We start from the raw sequence: 24620 nt of genomic DNA on the forward strand, positions 1-24620 counted from the left end.
CGGTGTTGTAAGGTCCTAAGGATGCATTTGTGCCAGTCATGAATTTTATTGTTTTTCCTCACGATAGTAGCATTAACCCAATCATAGTAACAGATTTTGCATGGTGACACTGTGTTACCATGGCAACCATGAAAGTTATTTTTAGAATAATATTGCCAATACCTAATTACATGAGGTCAAATATTTTTCATTGTTTTTCTTACGTTGTTGATTGAGTTTGATCATGTAACATCTATCATTTGTGACTATAGAGCGTTTTTCAGCATTTTTCAGCATCTAAAATGTATTCCAAATGTACCCATGGTTACCACTTACTTAGAGATAAATTCTAAATAGTTTCTTTATAGCATAAGTGACAACCAGGTGTCATGTTTTTGGGAGAATGGTTTGTTTGTTTTTCTTAGTCTTTATTAAGGCTTAATAAAAATTTAAAGTACCTGAAAATCTCTATTTTTTCAACTTTTCTGGCTGTTACCATGGCAACCAAGACACATAGCAACGAAATTTTATTTGATATACGTTTCTGGTGTCAAGTTGTAATAATGGGCAAAGTTTCATCAAAATCGGTGACCATGCGTGGCAAAGAAGTTTAAGTGGTTACAGAGAATCGCTATTAAATTTTCAACACACTCAGGAAGGGGTAGTTTCCATATGTCATCTTTATGCTCCACTGTGGGCCCAAATTGGTTGAATAAATATTCCATTCTATTCTATTAAAATCAAGATGTGTTTGTGAAACACTGATGTCCCCGTATGGCAGCTCGAGGCCAAGGTTAAAGTTTTTCAAATGTAGGCCAAACTCTACGGTCAAGGTCAGGAGTCCAAAAATGTTGTACCTAGAGAAAGGTCTTGTCACAAGGAATATATATGTGAAATATCAAAGCCCTAGCACCAACCATTCAATAGTTATGGGCAAGGTTAAAGTTTTTATATTTACATTTCCAAGTAATTTTCCTTAAGATTCTTTGCAAATGAGAAGATTGTTCATTTTCTCATGAACTACCATGAGATGAGCATTAATATCTCCATTGTTACGTCATAATACCGTACTTGATCAAAACTATAGTGCAAACTGTTTTACTTTAAAACGGACAGTTGAATGGCGTAATTTGTGGAAACTCATCAGAAAAATGATGTAAATATAAGAAATGAATTTAATTTTTGAAAATTCATGAGGTACATGAACTACAACGCTTCACGACGGCACATTTAACATGAAGCGCTAACGCGCTTCATGAAATATGCCGGCGTGAAGCGTCGTAGTTCCATGTCCTCATGAATCTTCAAAAATTAGATTCATTTCTTAAGTAGACAAACAGATTAACAGGCAAACATACTGATGGACCAAAAAAACTATATGCCCCTGAATCTTCAATTTCAGGGGCAAAAAAAAATTTGAATACTAAAGGCCTATGGGTCATTAAGCTCACCTGAGTCAAATTTGTCGACATGACACATGAAAGAGTACATGTGTGTATGTGTGGAATTCCCTGTTCCTATGGATGCTAACAGATCAACAGAAAATGGATATGCTTCTATCATACAAGCTAAACTGAATCTTTAGCTCATTTGAGATAATAATAATTGCAATTTCTAGGTTATATCCTTAAATAAAAATTGCAAGATAAATTTAATAATTCTGTAAAACAAAACTGCTTAATTTATACACATGCATGTATATGGCCATTTGCCATTTTCAAATAGACAAGCAAGAAAGTAGTTTTATAGATAATATAAATTTACCTTTTTTTAAGCCAATATCATTCTTAGAACATGTACATGAAAACAAAATAAAACAAAATACAATAAAAATAACAAATTCCCTACTTCCTACCTAAAGTTTGTCAAATCATAGGTCTAAAAATATTCCAAACTGCAATTTTCACCTCAATTGCAACCAGGACCTATATACTAACGGAATAGGCAACTCCTTCAGTGCCATGTTTATTTACCCAAAACGGCACAAACAACACTGCAAGTTTTTCAAATTACGTTTTTTCCCAGTAAAAAGCCTGTTTTCTGATTAATATAATCTGTTCTTTTTGTGTATCGGAATGGATATTTAATAAATTTCAAAGCACATATTATGAAATAATTTAGATATTAAGTAAACAACCACTAAAATCGGCGATTTCTCGGAAATACGGCTGATCGGGGGCATGCACTGATTTTTAAATAAACGTAATTACTTCTCAGATAAGGAGTAAAAACAGTGCTAATAATAAATCTTGAATAATTTTTTGAAAGCTAAATTAAGATTTTATTCTGAAATATTTGATAGCAAAAGAGATATATTTAATTAAAATTGACTTACGAAATCCCGCAACTTACAAGATATCGCGAGACTTGCAAGAGTTTCCTATTCCGTTAGTATATAGGTCCCTGGTGCAACAATGAGAAAACTTATTGATTATCAGCATGTAACACCAAGTTATCTTTATATTTCATTGCTTTGTAGGAAAAGATGAACAAGAAAGGTTTTAATATAAGAATTTGATATATCTATGAACATTAGGTCTCTGTTTTACTGTACAAGTTCATTGACAGACTTCTTTAATGAGAAATATAAGCCAAACGATACCAAAAAAATATTTACAATTGAATTGAAAATTAATCACATGAACTTTTTCAAAAACACTATAATTAAGCCATTTTTGTGCTTTCTTTGTGTAATTGCAAAGATCTAAAAGCATTTTCTTCACACTGTAAAAGTACTTAGTTTATCAGTAATCATATTTTTAAAGCTTTCACGCAAGATTGCAATAAATTTTGAGTGTGCTAATTATGTATATTTAGAGTAGTAAATTAGAAATACTTCTGACCCAAACCAATGTGGCTTCATTAAAACTAAATTAAACCTTTTTGAAAACTGTATTTCTTATCTTAATTTCTAGTACATGAAGCACAGAAGACTAGGAATGTATGAACACTATCAGATGTGTAATAATCATAATGTTGTTTTTTCTTGAACACAGCACCATACATAAATTAAAGTCTCTATACTTTAGTGCACCCTTCATTTTTTTGACACGGTAGACTTTTTTTTATAGTGTTTATCTCCATCAGACACAGAGAAAAGTTAAGGACCATTAAATCAAATCACTCTTGTCATCTCTGCATGTCTTACTGGACTGATCCATTACAGGGTTGGTCCATTCTGTTGACAGGGGTGTCAGCTTTACTTTGGGTTTCCACTATCACAGTTGAGTATCACATTGTTTTTCCATTCACAGAGTGAATATAATTAGCTGATATGCTCATAGTTTTCACCAAATCCAACTCAAATACTTCAAGGTGAAGATAGCCACTGAAAAAAAGTATTTAAACAAATAACATCCAATAGATCAAATTATTTACTGAAGCATGGAAGCTTCCAAGTGTAGAATTCTCTTAAAGCAGTAAAGGGATTACTGTAAATCACTTTTTATTTGTGATACCTTTGTTTACACGTATATATTCATGTAATGAAGCAAGACCATCTGCTCGCAAAAGTTTCTTTCTCATGTTTATTTGTTTTATGAAAGATTACATTTAAGCCAATACACAGATTTCATGAAAATTTTGTCTGACTTATAAATTCCAACCCACTATCTTGTGAAAATAGGATGTCCCAAAAATTTGGTGATGTACAGTACATGTGTTGATATGCATTTGTGTGGATATGATTGCATGTCTATTTCTTAATATATTTTTTTGCTTAAAAATTATTGTAAATACATGTATAGACATAATTTGCTGAAAAACAAAATAAATACGAAAAAATGGTTTTATAAAATTCAACCAATTCTGTCCTTTAAAAAAATGCATGCAGAACAATACCATGTAACAAAATCATCATATTTTCTATTTAAGTTTACTTATAACTTCATTTAAGATTTCCAAATCCAATTTTTTAAGAGATTAAGACAGTAAACATGATACAATGAACTGAATAGAGAAATTCCATATCCATCCAAAAACTAAAATCTAAACAATGCACCAATGAAAGCCATTTTAAAAACTTAATCAGAAAGATGCTGCAAGGAATTGTGTAAAGGGTGAAGGAAACCCAACTCACATGGCTAGGTCACACCTGTAGGATGAAGGTACATGTTAAATGATTTAAGCAACTTTAAACCCTTTCATTGTATGGGGAAAGATGATGAAGCCAGACCTATATTAATTTCACAGAAAGCCATTGGGATAAATACACACATATTTTTTTAAATGCATTCAGAATTTTAAAATAATTATGAATGAAAACAAAATGTTTTAATCCAATTTCTTATTTTATATAAAAATTTAGTATAATGCATGTAGTAGTATAAAATAAGACTAAATGATAGTACTAAACATTAAACCTAAAATAAGTCTTTTATAGACTGATATTCAATGTAACTATATCAACTTATACAAGGGTATATAGCATATATACCTGATGGGAATAAGTCTGTAATGAAATCCATAACCAAAATATACTGCCAATGATGATTATGATACATACCGTGTTCTTGGAGTCTTCATATGTTATGATTCTCTTGGTCTGGTCCTCTGTGAATTGGACAATGGTGGCAATAACACGGGACAGCGTCTGTAACACAAATAAGAAAACTTTTTAAGGTACATTACAGAAATAATATGAAACTTTTCCCGTTACTAGTTATGATTCTAATTTAGTCCACAATGGAAATGAGGGGTTTTGGGGCAGTCTGGCTTTTTTTTAATGTTTAATGCTAACCATTTATTCCTTCAAGAAAAACAAAGCTGTGTATCTGTAATTTATAAGGATTTCATGTAATTACCAGAAGCAGTCCAACCCGATTCAAAATACTGTTTGTGTACTAATTTTGGCATTTGAAAAAAATCAGTGCATACATACACAGCTTAAGGACTATCTGACACAATCATGAATTAGTGCCATTAGTATCAAGGACAAATACATGGAAAATGTGTGGAAATTAATTTTACAAACCTTGGTTTCCTTTCCTGTCATATACTGGAACAGAATGTTCTTCAAATACTGAAAAAATAGGTTCATGTCATTCAAGAATCCAGTAATATATATATCTAAGAAGGGTGTAGCCATATATTTTACAATTTATATGTAAGCACAATAAAGTAAACACTGCCATTTACAACAAAATATATAAAAGTAGCACAGAGACACATTCTAATCCCACTTCTGTATGACATTTTACTTTTAATATTTATCAAAATGGCCAAAATTTGTTCACATTTACAAGTACATGTATGTATGATTAATTTCTTATTCATTACAAAATGACTATTTTTACCTCTAATTGAGTGGCCTCATTTAAGAGGGGTCCTGAAGGGGTACCATCTGTGTTATAGCCTGGGCTCATTGGGGGAGAACCATGGCCCAACTGTGAGTGACCTCCCTTGTGAGATTCCAGCTACTCAACAAAATTTCATCAACTCAATTCAATAAATTGAACAGTTTCATTTTCTGGAAATTGATGGAAACATGTTCACTAAGATTTTGTTAGCTTTGGCTGGTCTTAAAAAACTTACAATGGAATATTTAACATAAATAAGGAACATCCAAATGACCTTAAAGAGGTTTAGAGGCCAGATGATTATCTTTGTATCATGTTTCTTACGTACGATCAACTTATTCTGAGCCAAATTTGATCATAAAATTATAATGCAGAAAGTCTGCCAGATGCCAAGGAGAAAAGTTGAATTTTAAAGTTATGATGCATATGATGAACTTGAAAGATGTAATTCATATGTGATAAACTTAGACCCCATTCTGTGGGCTAAACCCCAAACTAAATTACTCTTGGTAGAGATTTATTATCATTGCACACTATTGGTAGAAAGTACTAGTATTCTAAGGAAGGAATTGATTCTCAAAGACATACTGCAATTTTCATTTTACGAAATTCATCGCTTTTGCTTGCCTCCACCTATTGATGTACAAGTCTACATTTAATTAAAATTGAAGTTAAAGAGATTAAAAGGAAAATGTTGAAATTAAGGTTTACAGATAATGCACAATGTTTGAAAATGGGTCACACGAGTGACTCAGATAAAAAAAAATATTTACATGAATTTGCAAGGATAAGTATACTAAACTACAAACCTGTTTCTGCAATTCTTTTTCTCTTGTTTTACTTTGGGCTAGCTGACCATTCAACTGGGCAACCTGGGCCTAAGAAATGTTGGATAGAATGGTTACATGTAAGAGTATATTAAACTCAATGACAAACAACACCTACTGTACAATTGATTGTTTTCAAGGATATCTAATTATCTTTTTTTTTGTAATTCTTGTGACCATTTGTGAACTGCAAAACAGAAAAATACAAATACTTGAAAATAAAATCATGGGCTAATGCTATATATGTACATGTATTATACAAAAAAATCCACCTTCAAAATTTTGAAAATACAAATTAAAGACAGTGTTATATGACTCTAACTTGAAAAATGTTCAGTTGGGGGAGGGGGGGGGATATATGGTATCCATGTTGATTTGTACAAAAAGAATCCAACAATAAAGGAAAAACTGTCATTTACATCATAATTTTTTCACATTAAAAAAAGTAAAAATAACTTCCATGTTGTTAAGTTCCAAATAATAAAAAAATTACTTTTGCAATAAATAATATAGCTAGATAGTTAATCTACCTTTAGGTCCATGTTGTCAAGTTCCAGATTTTCAAATTCTGATTGCATGTTGGGATCATTAGGATCAAACACCACATGCCGTGGAGTCCTTTTATTGCCGGGGCGTAACGGTGTTTGGTTGTGCTGCATTTCTAAATTTCCTTGAACCTCTGCAAGCTCTAATCTAAGATGATTAAACAAAACATCTATTAACACAGCTGTGAACTTTACAATGCTTTCAATCTTTTCAATGAATTAATAATTCTGGACCATATGCTTCTTATGCTCTGTTACTGTTTTCAATTTCTTTTTCATTTTCCTTTTTAAGAAGCAGATAATATTTAAAATCCTCACTGCTTACTTAATTAATATAAAATAATTATGATTGCCCAACTCAAACATTGTGATAGCTGAATTTGTACAAGTATGAGTGTAACAACCTGTGTTGCTCTTTGAGTTGCTGTATCTGTTGTGTCAGCTGCATCACCTGTTGCTGTAGGACGGTTGCACTACCTGAGCCACTTTGTAGAGCATTTATTGCCAGCTGATTGTGATGGAGCAATTCCTGGTAAAATGCAACATCTCTATACATAAATATCTCTGTACATAAATATCTTTGTACATAAATATCTCTATACATAAATATCTCGATACATAAACATCTGTATACATAAATATACTTCTACACATAAATATCTAACATCTCTATACATAAATATGTAGAAATGGGAACACTTTATTTGGACTTTTTGGATTAATGTTAAACACCAGCATCTTAACATGGTGGTTAATTAGTTTAAGGTAAAATAGTGAAAGAAACTTGAATAAAAGCTAGCCTAATTCCCAGTCACCAAGCAGAAGCATGTACTTATCACGTACTAACTTAAAGTAGACCTGCTGAAATGTACTGTTAAAGTACTTAAATTTACATTAATCACACATTAGCTTCTTTTGGTTTCTTCTTGTCCACTTATTTATTAATAAGTAAAAACTGATATATGATTAAAACAAATACATATAGAAGCTTTGCTACAAATGTGCCAAATTATGATTATGCTAATCAGTTAAACAGAAAGATAGCACTCAATTTTGAGTGTGCTAATTTATGTACGTTTACAGTATTAAAACCTTCTCTTCATGATAAATAGTTAAAAAAAAAAAAGGCTTGATATCACTAGTCTTGCTGTTTGAAATACTAAAAATGTATGACTGTATTACACAATTTATAAACCAAGGGGAAACTATAATTTTCAAGCATTACAAATTCCCTATAATCTTGACTATACGCTACCTTATATACTGTACATGATACATGTATAATAAAGCAATGTTTGTGGACACTGTCAATGTGATAATCAGTGTAAGCCTTCAATTGTAGCTTATGTTCAAGATTTTAGGGTGTATTGTCAACATGAAGAATAGAAATATAAGCTCATTGGCAAAAGACAGAATTAGCAGGGCTTAATATCTATTGCATGCAGATCTGGTATCAGGATCCTGTCCCAATTGAAAATTGTCAATTTTTTTCTCCCAAAATTAAGGTAAAAGTTTCCAAATGACCAGCAGATTGAATTTTCAGTGCTTTTTATCAACAATCTTGAATTTGAGTTTAAATAATGATGTGCGTAGAAGATACTGTCTATTCTATAGAAGAACGTTAGATCAACATATCCATATTTTTTTTCACTTTTTTCCCATTCAAAAATTCCCAATTGAACGGGTATAGCATCCTGTACCAAAAATGGTCCATTAAGCCCTGTGTAGCTACAAGTAATTAATAATTAGCAATTACAGTATAAAAAGTCTACTCAAACCAGAAAGAGTAGGATAAGTTAAAAGAGAATAACTTGTTAGTTATTATAAAAAGCCACTCAAACCAGACACAAGTATTATGGAGCTAGTTATGAGTATAGTTATGAGGGGAGAATGGCTTTCCAGGCTGTGCAAATCAACTCTACCTGAGGTTCTATAACACTTGGTCCACTGGCATGCAGCAAGGGGGCCTGCTATAACCATAATGAAAGCTGTTAACTCAAATTGTTTGCCTACTATCAGTGATTTTTAGATGTGGAAATAAATTGTACACTGTACAAACAACTCATGTTTTAGAAAAATAAAATGGGGCCTACAAAAGCAATGAAATTATAAATAATCAAACTCATATGAAAGAACTGAAACAGTCAATAAACTTGAATGGAAATAGGAATAACTTCTAAAAAAATATCACTGTTACATGTGTGTGTTTACATTAATACTGAAAGGAAATATTAATACTGTCCACAGCAAAGTATGTATAGTGCTAGCTGGTAATTTCAGTGATTGCTTATTTCACTTAAATTCAACATTACAACATCTGTGATTCTGATAAAAAAAACAATCTTTCAACATCTCTTTACCTTTTTTTCAGAGTTCCACTCTTGTGTGAGTGCATTGACTTCCTCTTTGTGAATCACTTCCTGTTCCTGCAGCGCCCTCTGTTGGGCTTGTTTCAGCTTCTCTTCCATTTCATACAGCTCCATCTGGTGGTGCTGTTTGGTCTCTGTCAACTCTTGCTGTAGCTGTGTGATCTTTGATGAAAGGCCATCTTTTTGTTCCTAAAATGGAGAGTAACTAATTTACCTTAAAACAATCAAGTTCTTCATTTTCTATATATATAAACCACTTTCTAAAATCACACAGTCTGGTGTATTTATATTTAGAGTGGGAGTATTTTCCTCCTAGCAAAACTGCAAATCAATTTAAATAATTTTCCTTTTTACAAATCAAACAATGTCTTGTGCTAAATATTTACAATAAAAAAAATATATGATTGCCAACACTTAATTACTTAAAGAGACATGGCTTGCTGTTTTGTTTACAATTTTGAATTTCTGTTTTTACTGAAAAAATTTCTTAAGTTTAATGACTTGATCTTGCATGAAAATATTCACTTTATAACTTTACACCAAACAACTGTTTTTGTAAATACTGGCAAAAGCTCTGTTATTGTTAATGTGTACGAGTTCAAGATAACAAGGTTTGATTGTATATCAGTCTGGAAAAAAATCTTGCAATATTTAACTCAATTCTACTGACAATTTTGAAGATGTTAACTTCAAATCTGTGTCCTTGTCCCTTTAACCTCATTACTAATCACCTTTAATTTGGCCTCATACTCCAAGGTCACCTCGTCAATTCTGTCATCCCTCTCCTGAAGGTCACGGTTCAGTTCCTCCACAACCTGTTTGTGTTCTAATAATAGCCTGTCTTCCCCCGACTGAGATTTGTCTGTTGTAGTCATAGAGATAAGCAAAGGTATTAAAATATACACGTACATTACAGTAAAAATGCACTTTTGTTCACCAAAGACCAATTTTGAAGGCAGAGAGACACACTGAAGTTAGAACATGTATTCTTTTAAAGAAACATTCAACACACTTTAAAATAAGGAACTGTAGGTGACTATCTTAAAATGTATTTCTTGTCAGATTGTAAATATCTACCAGTACAAAAAATGAATGTATTTAATCAATGAGCACTTTTATGATTAAGATTAGAATTAGGTTTTAATTTTTATAATAATCTTACTGAGTGCCTCGGAGAACATGGTCTCAAATTCCTTTTCCTTTTCTGCTAGTTTCAGGTTGAACTCTTTGACAAGTTGTTTGATTTTTGACGTGTGCTCATTCTCCCGATCTTCCAGCATCTCTTCATAGTGAACCTTCATCTTCTGTAACTCTTCACTATGACTCGACACGGAAGATGCCATCTGCTCCTCCAAGCTGGCTTTATCCTTCTCTAGCTTTTTCAATGATGACTTCAACTTGTCATTTTCTGATTTCAGTGAATTAATTTCCTCAGAATGGTCTCTATTCAGCTGAGATAAAGATTCACAAAGGGTTGAGTTTTCCTTTTTCAGACTTTCAATAGTTTTTACCATCTCACTTTCCTTTGACACACTCTCATCAAACTTGCTTTTCAAAGAATTTTCACTTCCTTGGACTTCCTCCATCTTCTGAACATGTTCAGCGATCACAGATTCCCGAGCTTTAATTTCTTGCTCATGTAATGTTGTCAGATATGATTTTTCTTTCTCAAACTGTTCAGTGATACTCTCCTTCTCTGTCGTCAAACTTTGTATTCTGGATTCTAACTCTGATATCCGCCTCTCCACCTCAGCACACTTTCCTTGCTCTTGCTTTAATTGCTCCTCCACTTTTTCTTTCTCCATCACCAGACTACCAATACTCTCTTCCTGCTCCACTTTCAATGCCTCTTTCTCCTCCTGACATTGTTTTTTAATATTCGCGATATATACTTCTGCCTTTTTCTTGTATTCAGCAATTTTGGCTGTATTTTCCGACTCAATCTTGGAAGACATTTCTGCTAACTCTATGGAATGTTTGTTCTGAAGTTCTAGAATTTCTTGTTTATACTGATCACTCATTATCTCTTTCTCTCTCATCACATTCACTAATTTTTCACTAATACTAGACATCTCTTCCCCACGTTTAGTGTCCGTGTCAGACATCTGCACTATTGAATTCTTTAACTCATTATTTTCTGTCACTAATTTTTCAACCTCACTCTTTAAATCACTAAGTTTTTGTTCATATTGATTCTGAAGTACAACCTTCTCTGATTCAATCAACTGATCCTTATAGTTCTGTACAGCACACAGCCTTGTCTCATACTCTGCACACAGTGTACTTTTCTCTGCCTCAAGTTCAGATAATTTTGTTTGTAATTCATTTACTGCACTATCTTGACATTTTAAGTCACTCACTAATGATGATTTTTCACTCTGTAGTTGTTCACACTGAGCCTTTAACTGAGTCACCTGATTAACAACTTCTGATAATTCTTTCCTTAATTCCCCACTCACCACTCCTTCTTCCTTCACTACATTTTCTAATTCATTTACTCTTCCACTGAACTGTTCCATTCTCATTTCTTTTTCACTCAATTCTTTATCTTTCTCATCAACACACAGCCTTAACTCTTTAACCTCACTCTCCCTTTCAACAATCACAGACTCCAATTCTTGGATCCGTCCTTGCAATTCTGAGATCCTTTGGTCTTTTTCCCCGGCCACTTTTTCCATCTCCTGAATCTTCTTCTCCAGATCAATGATGGCCATCTTGGATTCCCCAGACGTCTCCTCCAGTTGTAGAAGTTTGGTGTTAGCATGGGTAAGTTCTTCGGACATGGCTTCTTTATCTGTCCTCTCCTGGGTCAACTGGCTCTCCATCTCCATAAGTCTCCTCTGGACCTCACTGGACTCCTGTGACATTGAACTGACCTTGTCCTGGTTTTCCTTCTGGAACTCCTTAAGTTTAGCCATGTACTTCTGCTTCAGCTCCTGTAACTTATTCTTCCACTGCTCTTCCACTTTCTGAATCTCCTGCTTGCCACTTTCCACCTGTTGTTCTAGTTTGTTCTTGTATTCCTCTATTTGAGACTCATATTGCTGAATGCAGTCATGAAGTTTCTCCTCTGTTTGACTGACCTTACTATTCAACTGAGTCAGATTTGCCTGAAGTTCGCTGTCATTCTCAGACATTTCCGATATCCTCTTTTCATATTCTTGCTCACACCTTGAATTCTCTTTCTGAATTTCCTCAACTCTTTGACTACATTGGTGTTGAATCTCTTCCAGTTTCTTTGACCATTCTTCTTCTTTCTTTGCAAGCAAAGTTTCCAGTTCTTTCAGCTTACTTTCCTTTTCTTGCAAGTCATCACCTCGTGCTTGGGCAGCTTCACTCAGTTCTTCCAACATTTCTTCCATAGACTTATTTGTGTTGGTCAATTGATTTATTTCCTCACCTAGGTTTTTGATCACTTGCTCTTTTTCTGATGTTTCTTTTTCATGTTTTTCTGACACTGTGTACAGTTGCTGATTAAGGTCTTTCACCTGCTCCTCTAGAGCTGTTAGACTTTCTTTGTTCTTTTGTTCTGATTCTCTCAGTAAATTGATCTCTTCTTGATACTCTGAAGAAGACACTGCTTTGCTTTCAATAAGACTATTCCTCTCTGTCTCTAAACTGTTGACAGTTTCATTCATCTGAACCAATTTTTCCTCTGCTTCTTGCAACTTCTGCTTCAAATTTTCAATGGTCTTGTTGGTGGATCCCTCAAATTGAGCTTGATTTTCTGTCATCTCTTTCAAAGAGGCCTCCTTACTTTCTAGAGCAGAATTCAAGTCAGAGTTGAGTTGTTCAATTCTTGATTCCTTTTCAGCTATCTTTTGTTTCAAGTTAGCCTGTACCTCTGCCAATTGTTTCTGATGTTCCTCTGTAATCCTTGCACATTCCCCTTGGTGTTCACTGATCAGGTTTTGTCTCACTTTATCAAACTCCTCCTTTGCCTTCAGAAGTTTCCCCTCCCAGTCCTCTACAAGGCTTGCCATCTCTCGTTTGTGATTCTCTTCAATCTGTCCTATCTCCTGCATCTTTCTTGTTTCAAAGTCTTTCATCAGATCCTCAGCATTCAGTTCTTTCTGTTTGGTTAGTTCTGTTAATTTCCCTTCAAACTCCACCTCTCTCTCTTTAAGCTTCTCCTGGAATTCCTCCCTTATTTTGTTCACTTGTTCTTTGTGCTTTGACTTCAACTCCTCAAACTGAGCTTTGAAACTTTCTTCCATACCCTGATAGCTGGACTTTTCCTCCTGGAGTTTCTGTTGAGCCTCCTTCATCTCCTCATTGTGTTTATCTATCAGGGTCTTCCTCTCTAGCTCCAGATCCTGGTACTTCTGTCCACTCTCATCCAAACTCTCTTTCAGCTCCTTCAGTCTTCCTTTAGCCTCTGCCCTAAGTCTATCAAACTTCTCTTTTTCCTTGCTTATCTCCTCTTCCTTACTTCCCAGAATCTCAGACAATTCATTTTTCTCAGTTTCTGTTTCTTTCACTTTTCCTTCCAGTTCTTTAATGTAGACAGCATTTTCCTCCAAAACTTTCTTCAATGTCTGAATTTCCCCCTCTTTCTGTATTATGGCCTGTTCCATTTCTGACACCCTCTGCTCACCTTCACTGACAGCCTCCTGTAATGAGGTGATCTTTTTGTCTAGACTTGCCTTTTCTTGCTGCAGCTGCTGTTGGTTGGAGCTAAACATCTCCTGAGTCTCTTTAACTTTTTGATTTAAATCATCATTTAATTTCAGGGATTCTGACATGGACACTTCAAAACTGGCTATTTTCTCCTCTAAGAAAGATTTTTCTTTATATGACTGAGAAAGTTTGTTTTCCACCTTTTCACACTGTTTATCCAGTTCTACAACCTTGGCCTCAGCTTTTTGTAACTTCTCCATCAGTTCTGTTATATCTCTATTTTTCTCTTCAATCTGATTGGTCAGTGCTTTGATACTTTCGTCAGATGATGCTGATATGGCTGCCATTGTGTCACTGTTTTCCTGGGTGAGTTCTGAGATCCTGTCCCTGTACGTCTGCTCCTGCTTCTCTTTCTGCTCTATCATTTTTACAATGTCATCCTCCAGTTCTTTCTTTTCTCTTCCTAACTGTTCCATATTTTTTGTCAGCGTTTCCACTTCCGCTCCAAGTTCTGCAATCCTGGCATCTTTTTCAGACTGAAAATTACTACTTTCAGTCATCAGGTTTTCCAATTCATTCCTCTTTTGACTTAGTTCCTCTTTCACTTCAAATAATTCCTTCTCTACATTTTCTTTCTCCTCCTTGATTTGCTGCAATGACAGATTCATAGCTTCCACCTGCTGAGCTCTTTCTTGAAGAAGTTGTTCATAGTTCGCCTTCATTGACTTAATCTGCTCTTTGTAATACCCCTCCAGCTCCGATGCTGACCCCTGCATGGCATCCTCCTGCTTCCGTGTTAACTCTGCCATCTGGACATTATGGGTTTCCACTGCTGACTGCAGTTTCTCCTGCCATGCCTGGTCTTTCTCACTGAGCGATTTCTCAATTTCAGTCTGGTGCCTGGACTCTAGTTCCCTCTGCTGTTGAGCTGCCTCTTCCTGAATTTTTTGGATCTTTCTTTCTGTCTCCTCTGTGAGTTTTGTAACAACACTCTGAATGTCGGCCAACTCTTCTTCTAGTTTTGATTTTTCCTTAAAAAAAAAAACACATGACAACAACACCTAATAAATTCTACCTTGCAAATGCTTTAACAGAGAAGCAGGTTCACACAATATATAAAATATGGCTCAAAAATATATAATGCCCTTGACCTCAATAATATGATCATTAGAGATATCTTATAAGAACCTTGGGTAATGTGAAAATTATTGAAATGGGACCCATTTTCAGGAATCAGTAAACAAAATTAAAACACTGCATGATTGCAGAAAAAAAAAGTTATTACTTTTTTGTCATGTAACAAAATGACATAATGACACTGTTACAATATTGTGATGAAAAGGATACATTTCGAAAATATTATGACTATATTTCAAATTACTTTTAACTTACAGAAGAAAGTGTGTCCACTTGACTTTGGAGATGGTCCCTGAGTGAGTCCTGCTGTGATAAGGTAGCCATTTTTTGTAAGTCCCTTTCCTCCACAGCTAACCTCATTTCCTGTTCCTTTTCAGCCATTTTACGACTTTTATCTTCCTCCATCTGTCTGACCAACTGAGCATGTTCCTTCTCCTGCGAACAATACACACAGTGTCAGATTATTCAGAAAACTGTCAACACACAAGGCCTTTATTAGTAAAATGGGTCACATACAGCAAAACGGTGAAACTTTAAATTCTTACACAGTGTAGTGCACTGCATAAGGTATCAAAGTCTATCTCTCAATAAGAGTAATAAATTTATTCAAATCATGATTTCTTTTTATCAACAGATTAATTGGTGTTCTTGTAAAACGAATGAGTTCAGACTACATCCAATATTTTGCTTAGTTTATAGTATCGACTAGAATAGATTTAGGAATAAAGAATTTGCACAGGTTTTATGGGGGATTTAGTGCTATCCAGGAATGAACAACTCCATTTTTTCTTTTGTACACACTAACCTTGGTATCTAGCACATCTGAATGTTCCTTCTCTTTTTCCTGTAGGATCTGATGCCAGTATTGATCTCTCTCTTCCATTGAGGCCTGGACTCGATTTGCAATAGACTTTTCTGTTTCCTCCTTGATAACAAACACAAAACGTTCAAAAAAAAATTCACAGAATTTGTATATAAAGTCATAATGATAACCATAAAGTTAAAGTTAGTAAAAAGTGTTGTCCAAATTAACTGAAGTAATTGATGTTGCATTATATGCACTGTATAAAACTATTGATTGATCAATAAATTTTGTGATCAATCTGAAAATAAATCTCTAAGAAATTATATCTTGCTTTGGTTTGGCTTCATTTTTGCTTTGTTTTCTTTTGTTCTTGTTACTTCATCATTCACAGCAAAAGCTAGATGGAACACTCCATGATGCTGGTACCAAAATTAAAATTGTCTTTGTGACCATTTTCTTACATATTGGCAGAGATTAAGAATAGAGAATCATTAGATTGACTGAGATATACATTTTCTAACAACTGATATGTTTCTTTTTGAAAGCAAATGAAAATACATGTAAATAGCAAAAAAATATATAAAATTAGGTTTATTGATATATATATTTTCTGGAATTTCTTCAAAATTAATCAATTTTTCAAAATCAAATTATTGTTTATGATAAAGTGAAACTAGATCAAAACATTAGAAGTTTGAATTAATTAAGACAAGGTAAGAATTATCCGGGTTTACTTCAAGCTCATGGCCTAATCTCATTTTCTGTGTTTCTTGCTTGTCAACCTTAAATGATATATTTTTTTCTTAAACTGGTAAAATGAGTGACAATGTGAAACTGTTGCCTGTGAAATGAGAAACCTAGTGACATTGTCCCCCATTACCTGCATACAGCTGATGGCCGCTGCTTTAGCTTTTGATAACTCCTGTACCAAGCTCTCCTTCTCATCGTCCATAGCTTTCTCCACATTTTGGATCCGCTCCTTATACTCTGCGTCCATTTTCTGGATCCGCTCCTCCATTTCTGTCTGTAACCTCTGTTTCTCCTCTTTCAGTTTCCTTACAATCTCCCTAGATTTCTCTAGTTTCTCTCTGGCTACAAAGATAAAAGTTAAACAGGAGATAAAAGATGTTTGCTTTCATAGTAAAAGGAAGGCAGTAATACTTGGGTACATGAATATTGTTGTTAATAGCAAACATTAAGTAAAACTTACTAAAAATATTCTATTTCAAACAATAAATATTGACTATACAAATCATGTACATATTCCCTTAAGATCTAGCTGTATTAGCAAATTTTACATCATTAATAGAGATTACATTTGTAAGACTACTTTATCACTCCCTATAAAACAAAAATTCAAATGCTCGCTCTCTCTCTCTCTCTCTCTGTATTTGAATGCTATGAATGACTTTAATTCTCTGAACATTAGTACATGTATTATTACCTTTTATTTCAATTTACCTGCTTTTTCTAATTTTTCGATCTTTTCCTGGAATGCCTGATTCTCTGCCCTGAGCTGCTCCACTTCCTGTTGTGCATGAGCAAGTTCCTCCTCTTTGACCTTGACCTGTTCTCTAGCCTTGACGACCTCCTCATCCTTGGCCTGAATTTCTTCATGCACCTGTCGTTTGACCTCTGCGATCGCCAGCTCTCTATCAGATTCCAGCTGTTCAATGACCTGTCTAGCCTGCTTGATCTGGTTTTGTAGTTTAGATAACTGATCTGGACTTGTGGTACCCTGAGAAAAGGGGGAAGTTTCATATTATGAAAAGAAACTGTATTATTTTAGGTTATTGCATCTTCAACAAGATGTACCAAATATGCTATACCAAATAAGCTTACAACAATTGTTACAACAATTTCAAATATTTCTCAACACAGATTTAAATCCAAAAGACTGGATAATGATTTTGAAATACACGTAATTCCCAAACACTGTATAAAAATAATTTTGAAAGCTTTTTTGACAACTAACCAAATATGTTAAAGTACCTCTTGTTAAGAATAGAGTACCTTCAGTTTTGTAAGTTCTTTGATTTCATTGGTCAGTTTTGCATTTTCCTCCTCCAACTGACTGGACTTTTCTTTATTGCTTCTGATGGTCTCCTTACAGCGACTCAGTAAACCTTCCAATCTCTTGACCTACAATATGGGATGTTGCAAGCTAATTACATGTATGTGACCTTGAATTTCTTTTCTTTAAAAAAAATTTAATAATCTAAGCTCTTTTAATGCTGAAAATACACTGTACCTACATGTAATTTATAGAAAAACTTCCTGCAAAATACAGACTAAATAATATTGTTTATCTTGCTAAAATGAAGCGAAACTCATTTCTAAAGAACAAAGGGAATAATGGTTTAATTGTTTGGTAAAAGCTAGTTACAGATACATGTATAGAATCAATTTTCCAAATTCCAAGAATCCCTCACTCCCTACACACCTAAAGATTCAGTTTAACCTTGTTTTTATTGAAATATCTGCTAACAATAACGAGAGGCCCATGGGCCACAACGCTCACCTGAGTTACTTTGGCCCTGCTGTTCTTCACAAGATCTCCCCTTTGTAATATTTATTGCGGCCCCGCCCTTCCACCGGGGGCTATGATTTGAACAATTTAGAATCTACACTACCCAAGGATGCTTCCACATAAGTTTCAGCTTTTCTGGCCCAGTGGTTCTTGAGAAGAAGATTTTCAAAGATTTTGCCTATATATTTCAATGTAAAACTTTGATTCCCTATTGTGGCCCCGCCCTACCACCGGGGGCTATGATTTGAACAATTTAGAATCTACACTACTAGGGCTGGGACGATACAACTTTTTCTATATCGATACGTATCCCGATATTTGAGCCACGATACGATATGTATCACGATATGTTTAATTGGTTATAAATCCTTTTTTTATATTGAAGTGAACAAAACATTTCTTCACATATAAGAATAATTTATTCAAAGAAGTTGTATATCTGTTGTAAAACTTAATTATTTTCCACAAGTGGTCTTAATTATTATGTATTTCATATTTATATTTATATTAAGCATATTTATTTTACATATTAAACCCAAAATGTTAAGTAAACAAAGAAAAACATTAGTCAGAATTTTTTGGGCGATATGTCGATATTTCTTCATATGTATCGATATGCGTATCATCCTCACATTGAATCGATATTATCGATATCTCGATATATCGTCCCAGCCCTATACACTACCCAAGGATGCTTCCACATAAGTTTCAGCTTTTCTGGCCCAGTGGTTCTTGAGAAGAAGATTTTCAAAGATTTTGCTTATATATTTCAATGTAAAACTTTGATTCCCTATTGTGGCCCCGCCCTACCCCCGGGGGCCATGATTTGAACAATTTAAAATCTACACTACTCAAGGATGCTTCCACATAAGTTTCAGCTTTTCTGGCCCTGTGGTTCTTGAGAAGAAGATTTTTTAATGACCCCACCCAATTTTTGTCTTTTCTTGATTATCTCCCCTTGTAAGGGGGGTTGGCCCTTTATTTTAACAATTTAAACTCCCCTTCACCCAAGGATGCTCTGTACCAACTTTGGTTAAAATTGGCTCAGTGGTTCTTGAGAAGAAGTTGAAAATGTGAAAAGTTTACAGATGGACGGACAGACAGACAGCTAGACAGACGGACAGACGCCGGACAATAGGTGATCAGAAAGCTCACTTGAGCTTTCAGCTCAGGTGAGCTAATAAACTGCATTACATTAACTAGAACATAAGTGCCTAAGAATTTTGCTACACTGCTTTACTTCCGGTTACAATCATAAGCGAATTTAAAGCTTAATTTTGATTGGACTTCATATATGTGAAAAATAATTTTTCAAATACAAAACTGCAATATGGAATATTTGTCAATTGAGCCATCTCCTACTGGTTTTAGAAGTCGATAAATTTTCTTTCGACGAATTTTGATTTTAATTTTCTACAGTTTGACTGACCAATCAGAAGTTAGCTTTAAATTCACTTGGGATTGTAACCTGAAGTAGAGCAGTCTAGCAAAATTCTTAGGCACTTGAAGGTGTAAAAACGTCTATTTCTTCAAGTAAAATGCATTGGAGCGGAACGAAGCAAGAAATATATTGTAAGTAAAGTATATAGAGAGGATTTATCGTGTCAGGCCGTTTAAAAAACTATCCAAATACCCCAAACCCGAATTTGCCTCAAAAAGAGTGTCCTACCCTTCCTTTTTTATACATGCACATACTCAATATTTACATTAACTTCCAGTGCCTGTGGCTATATACACAGGATACTGTACCTTTTCTGTAAGCTGTTGAACATTACTATCCTCCTTTTTTCCATCCCCTCCTGGGCCTCCAGTTACGGGGGCCTTCTGAGGGGACTTTTTACTCTGTAATTGTTCTTCCAGTTCAGGTGGGATCTCCTTTCCTTCTCTTAGCAGCCTTATCTGTCAACATTGAACAGTACTTTAAAAAAAGTTTGAATCTTGCTTTTAGAAAATTGATATTGGGTTTATGTTTTCAACATGTAGACATCCATGTTTACCTACTTTGATGAAATAGAGGGAGATGCAGACCTTAAAAGTGGTAGCATTGCATGTGGTGTTTTATGCTTTGATTTTGAGAAGTTAATATGGCCTCTAATGACCACTGCAATAATTAAAATAAATATGCAATGAAGTAGACAAAAACACCATTTAGATAAATTATGCTAAGATTTTTTTCAAAGCTCATCACAATAGCTTTTAGTGGTTGCTTAGCCTTTTGAAGAGTTATCCCTATTTGTTTCATTTTCTCTCTGATTTTAATATTTATCTTAATACTTGCCAAGTCCTGAAGTCTTAGATAAAGTAGAGCTAGAGAATCATATTAACCCTTACATACTTATTGAATTCATTATACATGACATCAACGTATACTTCATTTCCTCTCTGACTTCATTTACCTGTGTACAAATCTTAATACAAATACAGAATCATATTAACCCTGACTACTGAATTTATAATTATAATACATGTACATGAGACATCAATGTATTCAATTTCCTCTCTGACTTTGATTTACCTGTCTGGTGACTTTATTCTTACCTGAGCCCTAGAGACTTTGATTTACCTTTGATTTACCTGTGTGATAAATTATTCTTACCTGAGTCCTGGAGACTTTGATTTTCCTGTGATTTACCTGTGTGATAACTTATTCTCACCTGAGTCCTGAAGACTTTGATTTACCTGTGATTTACCTGTGTGATAACTTATTCTCACCTGAGTCCTGAAGACTTTGATGTGTTCATCTTTCTCTTCCAGCATCAGCCTGTAGTTTTCTTCGAGGTCCTTCTTGGCAAGCAGATCGAGCTGAATCTGCTCCTTCAGCTCAGAGATTCTCCGGAAAGCTCGGTCTTGTGTCTGGGTCAATGTGTTCTAAAGAATTTATAAGAAAATTATTCTATGACCACACTTAATCTGAGTGATAATGTCCACCTCAACTAGTGTCTAAGAAACACACTATAGAATATATGCATTAGAATCAAACTACACTGTAAAACCCTAGACTGTTTTGACATGGAACATGCTACATGTATAAGGACTCTAACTATCTAAACAAAGTTATGATAACAAATATTTCATAATTACTTATAGAAATTCCATACCTTTAATTTGTCCCTTTCAGCCACAACTTCTTTATAAATGTTTGCTACCTGTAATTACACAACAGAATTCTTAAGAACTTCAGATTTTATTTTAATAAACACCTAAGTGACTATTATTTCAAAAGCAAATGATCATAAGTGAAATAAGGCAACAGCAAATGCCCCATGAAATCTTAAATATACTGTATGTGTACTTAAAAAGCGGGCTTCATATTTAAGCGGCTTTGGCGCAGACAATGATGCACTAATTCATAAATACCGCTAAGAAATCATTTATGAATACCATATACGACACGGACATGTATAGCGCTAATTCATGATTTCGCCAATAACTCCATATCCATTGATTGCTCTAAATTTTGAATACGCCAATTTATGTACACATACAGCATTTAATACTGCTAACACTTTTCCAATTATTAGGTTCTATCTCAGAAACATTAAAATTCTGCAGTAAAAACAAGTTTATAAGTTGTCTAATTTTGGACCCAATGCCAATCTTTATAAATTTCTTGAATGCTTCACAGCATTTCTTTGTACATTTAAAGAAATGCTTTCCTTTTCTTCTTTATATTTGATCTGCTTTAACCTTGTGGAACATTCCTTTTTGAACGATTTCCTCAGATTATTTCATACTGACATCTATCCCTAACAGCGATTGCTTTTTTACCCTCTATATGCCATCTTTCATAATTATATGCCAATAGAAGGCAAAACATTTAAAATATACTTGTATTCCTTCAAATAACAATAAATATGATTATTCAAAAATAAACTTATTCAAACAAAAAAAAAGACTGTGTCACACCTCCATAAACTTTGACTTATATCTGATGGAGCGCCTTTCGTATTTTCTGACCAGCTGGTACAGATCTTCTTTGCTGTAGCCATCAAGGCTGGAGACCTGCTCCTCTACCTCACTCTCTATGTCTGACGGTAGTGCGTAGTGATGATGTGGGCCGAGATTAGAGTTCGTGAAGAACGAGTCGCTTGTGACGGAGCTGATGGACGATGTCCGTGAGCGGCCTGCACGAGGCGTATCATCTCCGGGTAACTGGGACAGTGCAGAGGAATACTGTAATGTAAAAAATATATCTCTCTTATTATTTTGGACTCATTCTGATAAAATAAAAAAAGGATTTGTCGTCAGAGCTTATTCATCTATTAAGACTCTGAATTGAAAATATTTTTTGTAGCAAAAGACCAGAATTTATTTTCTGATGCCTTAAAATTCCAACCTTTGTTAAACACTATTGATAGAATCAGTAATGAGTAACTGCAAACACAGGGTAAAACTATAAGATAGTGAACTCTAAATTAAATGTCTTATATGAGTACTTTTGGAATGTGTATATCAAATAGAATGCAGTTTTTTGTGGGGTTTTTTTTTTTTTTGGTTTAATTTGCAAATATTGCTCGATTTTAAATTTCAAAGAGAGACCAGCATGACATAGTCTCCATTTCTTACATCATTAGTTGTGTTTGGACTATCTTCCTGAAGGGGAATGTCCACCAGCTGACCAATGGCTGGCCCCTCCCCTACCATACCCCCACCATCTGTAGAATTCAAACCCTGGGTAGCAGCATTGTTCTCCTTCTTGGGTGTACTCTCTGCTATTGGCTCTCCTGGGCTCGGTGATGCTTCTTCAGTTTGCTAAAATGGGTGTTAAATTTTCCTCTATTTTACTATGGTATGTATACACTGTACACAAAATTCATTAGCTGCCAGTTACTTTGCTGTGTATATATATATATATATATATGTTTTTTTTTATCAAAAACTACCAATTCAAAAATACTCATGCACTTTCATATTGATCAATTAAAATGTTCAGTGAAAATGATAATCTTTTTCCAAATATGTCTTTTTTTCGAACTACTTTGTATTCACATAAAAAAACTATAAGCTTAAACATTTTAATTCATATTGAAACTTGAGAAAAAAAAGGTCAATAATAAAAAATACGAGCTTAGATTGATATAGTAAATTAATGCAATGGGCTCTCATACATGACAATTTGACATGCGTAACTGTATAATCGTTGTGCATGCATAGGCCTTGTCTGTTTTTGGTCAACTTGTAACGACTGATTCATCTTCAAGTCCACTTGAACCCAGGTTGACATATTGGGTTTGAGTGGTCTTGGTTACGAGTAGGTCTAGATAGAATGTTCTATCATTAAAATGATATTGTCCTATGGACCCAGTTTAAAGATAAAAATTTGTTCCATGTATTGGCAATGTAGCAGAATAAATATGGGCGATAACTCGAACTCTGTTTTGTTCAGGTAAATATCTTTAGTTACATATGTAGCTAAAGATTGACATAAACAAGAGACAGGTTGTCCATTATATACTTGCCACCTGATTTAACTTTCAGTCAATAGATACCTAAGGCATCAAACTAAGATACTTGAATACAAATAGAGGTCGAGAAATAACCATCCTCATCAATATAATTCAACATCTCTAAGTGCAAGTGACATCTATATCACAAAACACAGATTCGTTTCCATGCTATTGACTATTAAAATGCAGATCTGTACATATGGATTTTTAATCCGATTCTTGTTTAGTTGTAATTAAATAAGGCAAACAAACTTCTGCGTCAGACTCCAGAGGAAGTTAGAGCGATTAAGAAAGTAAAATCTAGTGGAGAGACAACCTTTGCCACGGCATTCAGAGCTCCACGAAGTGGCGACTGTGCTACGCCTTGTTCCAACTTTTTCTTTAAATTCTTAAACATATTCTTAATCGATCATTTGAGCTAAAACTAGTGATCATGTGCCTTCGTCTGCGGTGTTTTTTTTATCTGTCAAGACTGAAGCGCATTAGTGACCCTGACACGTTTCAAATCTTAATCACACTAACGTTTCCAATGGGGGGTAAGGATAAAACAAGGTTGTAAATCGAACCGGATCACTCAGAAGGATGTGGAGATAGTTGGGAAATGGTTTTTGCAATAAAATCATCTTTCAAAAATTAGATTTAATACTAATTTCTCAGTTGAAATTATTTTGAATTATATAAACTTATGATAAAGCTATTACCACATGGTCGTAAGAACCGGGGAAGGGGGGGGGGGGGGGGGGCGTAATATATAGAATATTATAGAAGGGTGCTAGTCACTGCGCCCCAAAACCAGAACGCCCCATGCATGAGCGCCCCAAACATTTTTACCGGCGCCCAAGTACAAATATGAGCGCCCCAAACTTAATTCACGAGCGCCCCAAATCAGCATTTCGATCGCCCCAAGGCTCATTAACTAGTAAAGAAATAAATTATTGGCTTTTTTTTTTTTTTTTTTTTTTTTTTAAATTTCGATGTTAAAAATATATTGATATGAACAATTCACGAGCGCCCCAAATTATATCTATCATAAGTGCACCAGATTTTAAGTATAACGAACGCCC

The 24620-nt window shown here is 34.4% G+C and overlaps 1 protein-coding gene across 1 annotated transcript; it reads right to left on the bottom strand.

Annotated features, from left to right (window-relative positions):
• Positions 1 to 2859: 2859 nt before the first annotated feature.
• Positions 2860 to 24044, bottom strand: LOC133194095 (golgin subfamily A member 4-like). The gene is made up of 22 exons (XM_061330063.1): positions 23873 to 24044; positions 22676 to 22861; positions 22016 to 22282; positions 21208 to 21255; positions 20822 to 20977; positions 19859 to 20008; positions 17593 to 17721; positions 17041 to 17317; positions 16460 to 16671; positions 15580 to 15699; positions 15030 to 15209; positions 10180 to 14668; positions 9749 to 9879; positions 9009 to 9206; positions 8571 to 8615; positions 7053 to 7177; positions 6634 to 6796; positions 6086 to 6154; positions 5274 to 5393; positions 4952 to 4999; positions 4484 to 4570; positions 2860 to 3307 (listed from the first exon to the last, which is right to left on the bottom strand). The coding sequence occupies exons 1-22, from the start codon at positions 23951 to 23953 to the stop codon at positions 3290 to 3292; spliced, it is 7299 nt and encodes a 2432-aa protein (XP_061186047.1). The 5' UTR covers positions 23954 to 24044; the 3' UTR covers positions 2860 to 3289.
• Between the last annotated feature and the right edge of the window lie 576 nt (positions 24045 to 24620).

The sequence above is a fragment of the Saccostrea echinata genome, unplaced genomic scaffold, assembly GCF_033153115.1.
Source record: "Saccostrea echinata isolate AGI-Se365-2 ecotype Australia unplaced genomic scaffold, CSIRO_AGI_Sech_v1 ptg000028l, whole genome shotgun sequence".
In the NCBI taxonomy this organism is placed as follows: Eukaryota; Metazoa; Mollusca; class Bivalvia; order Ostreida; family Ostreidae; genus Saccostrea; species Saccostrea echinata.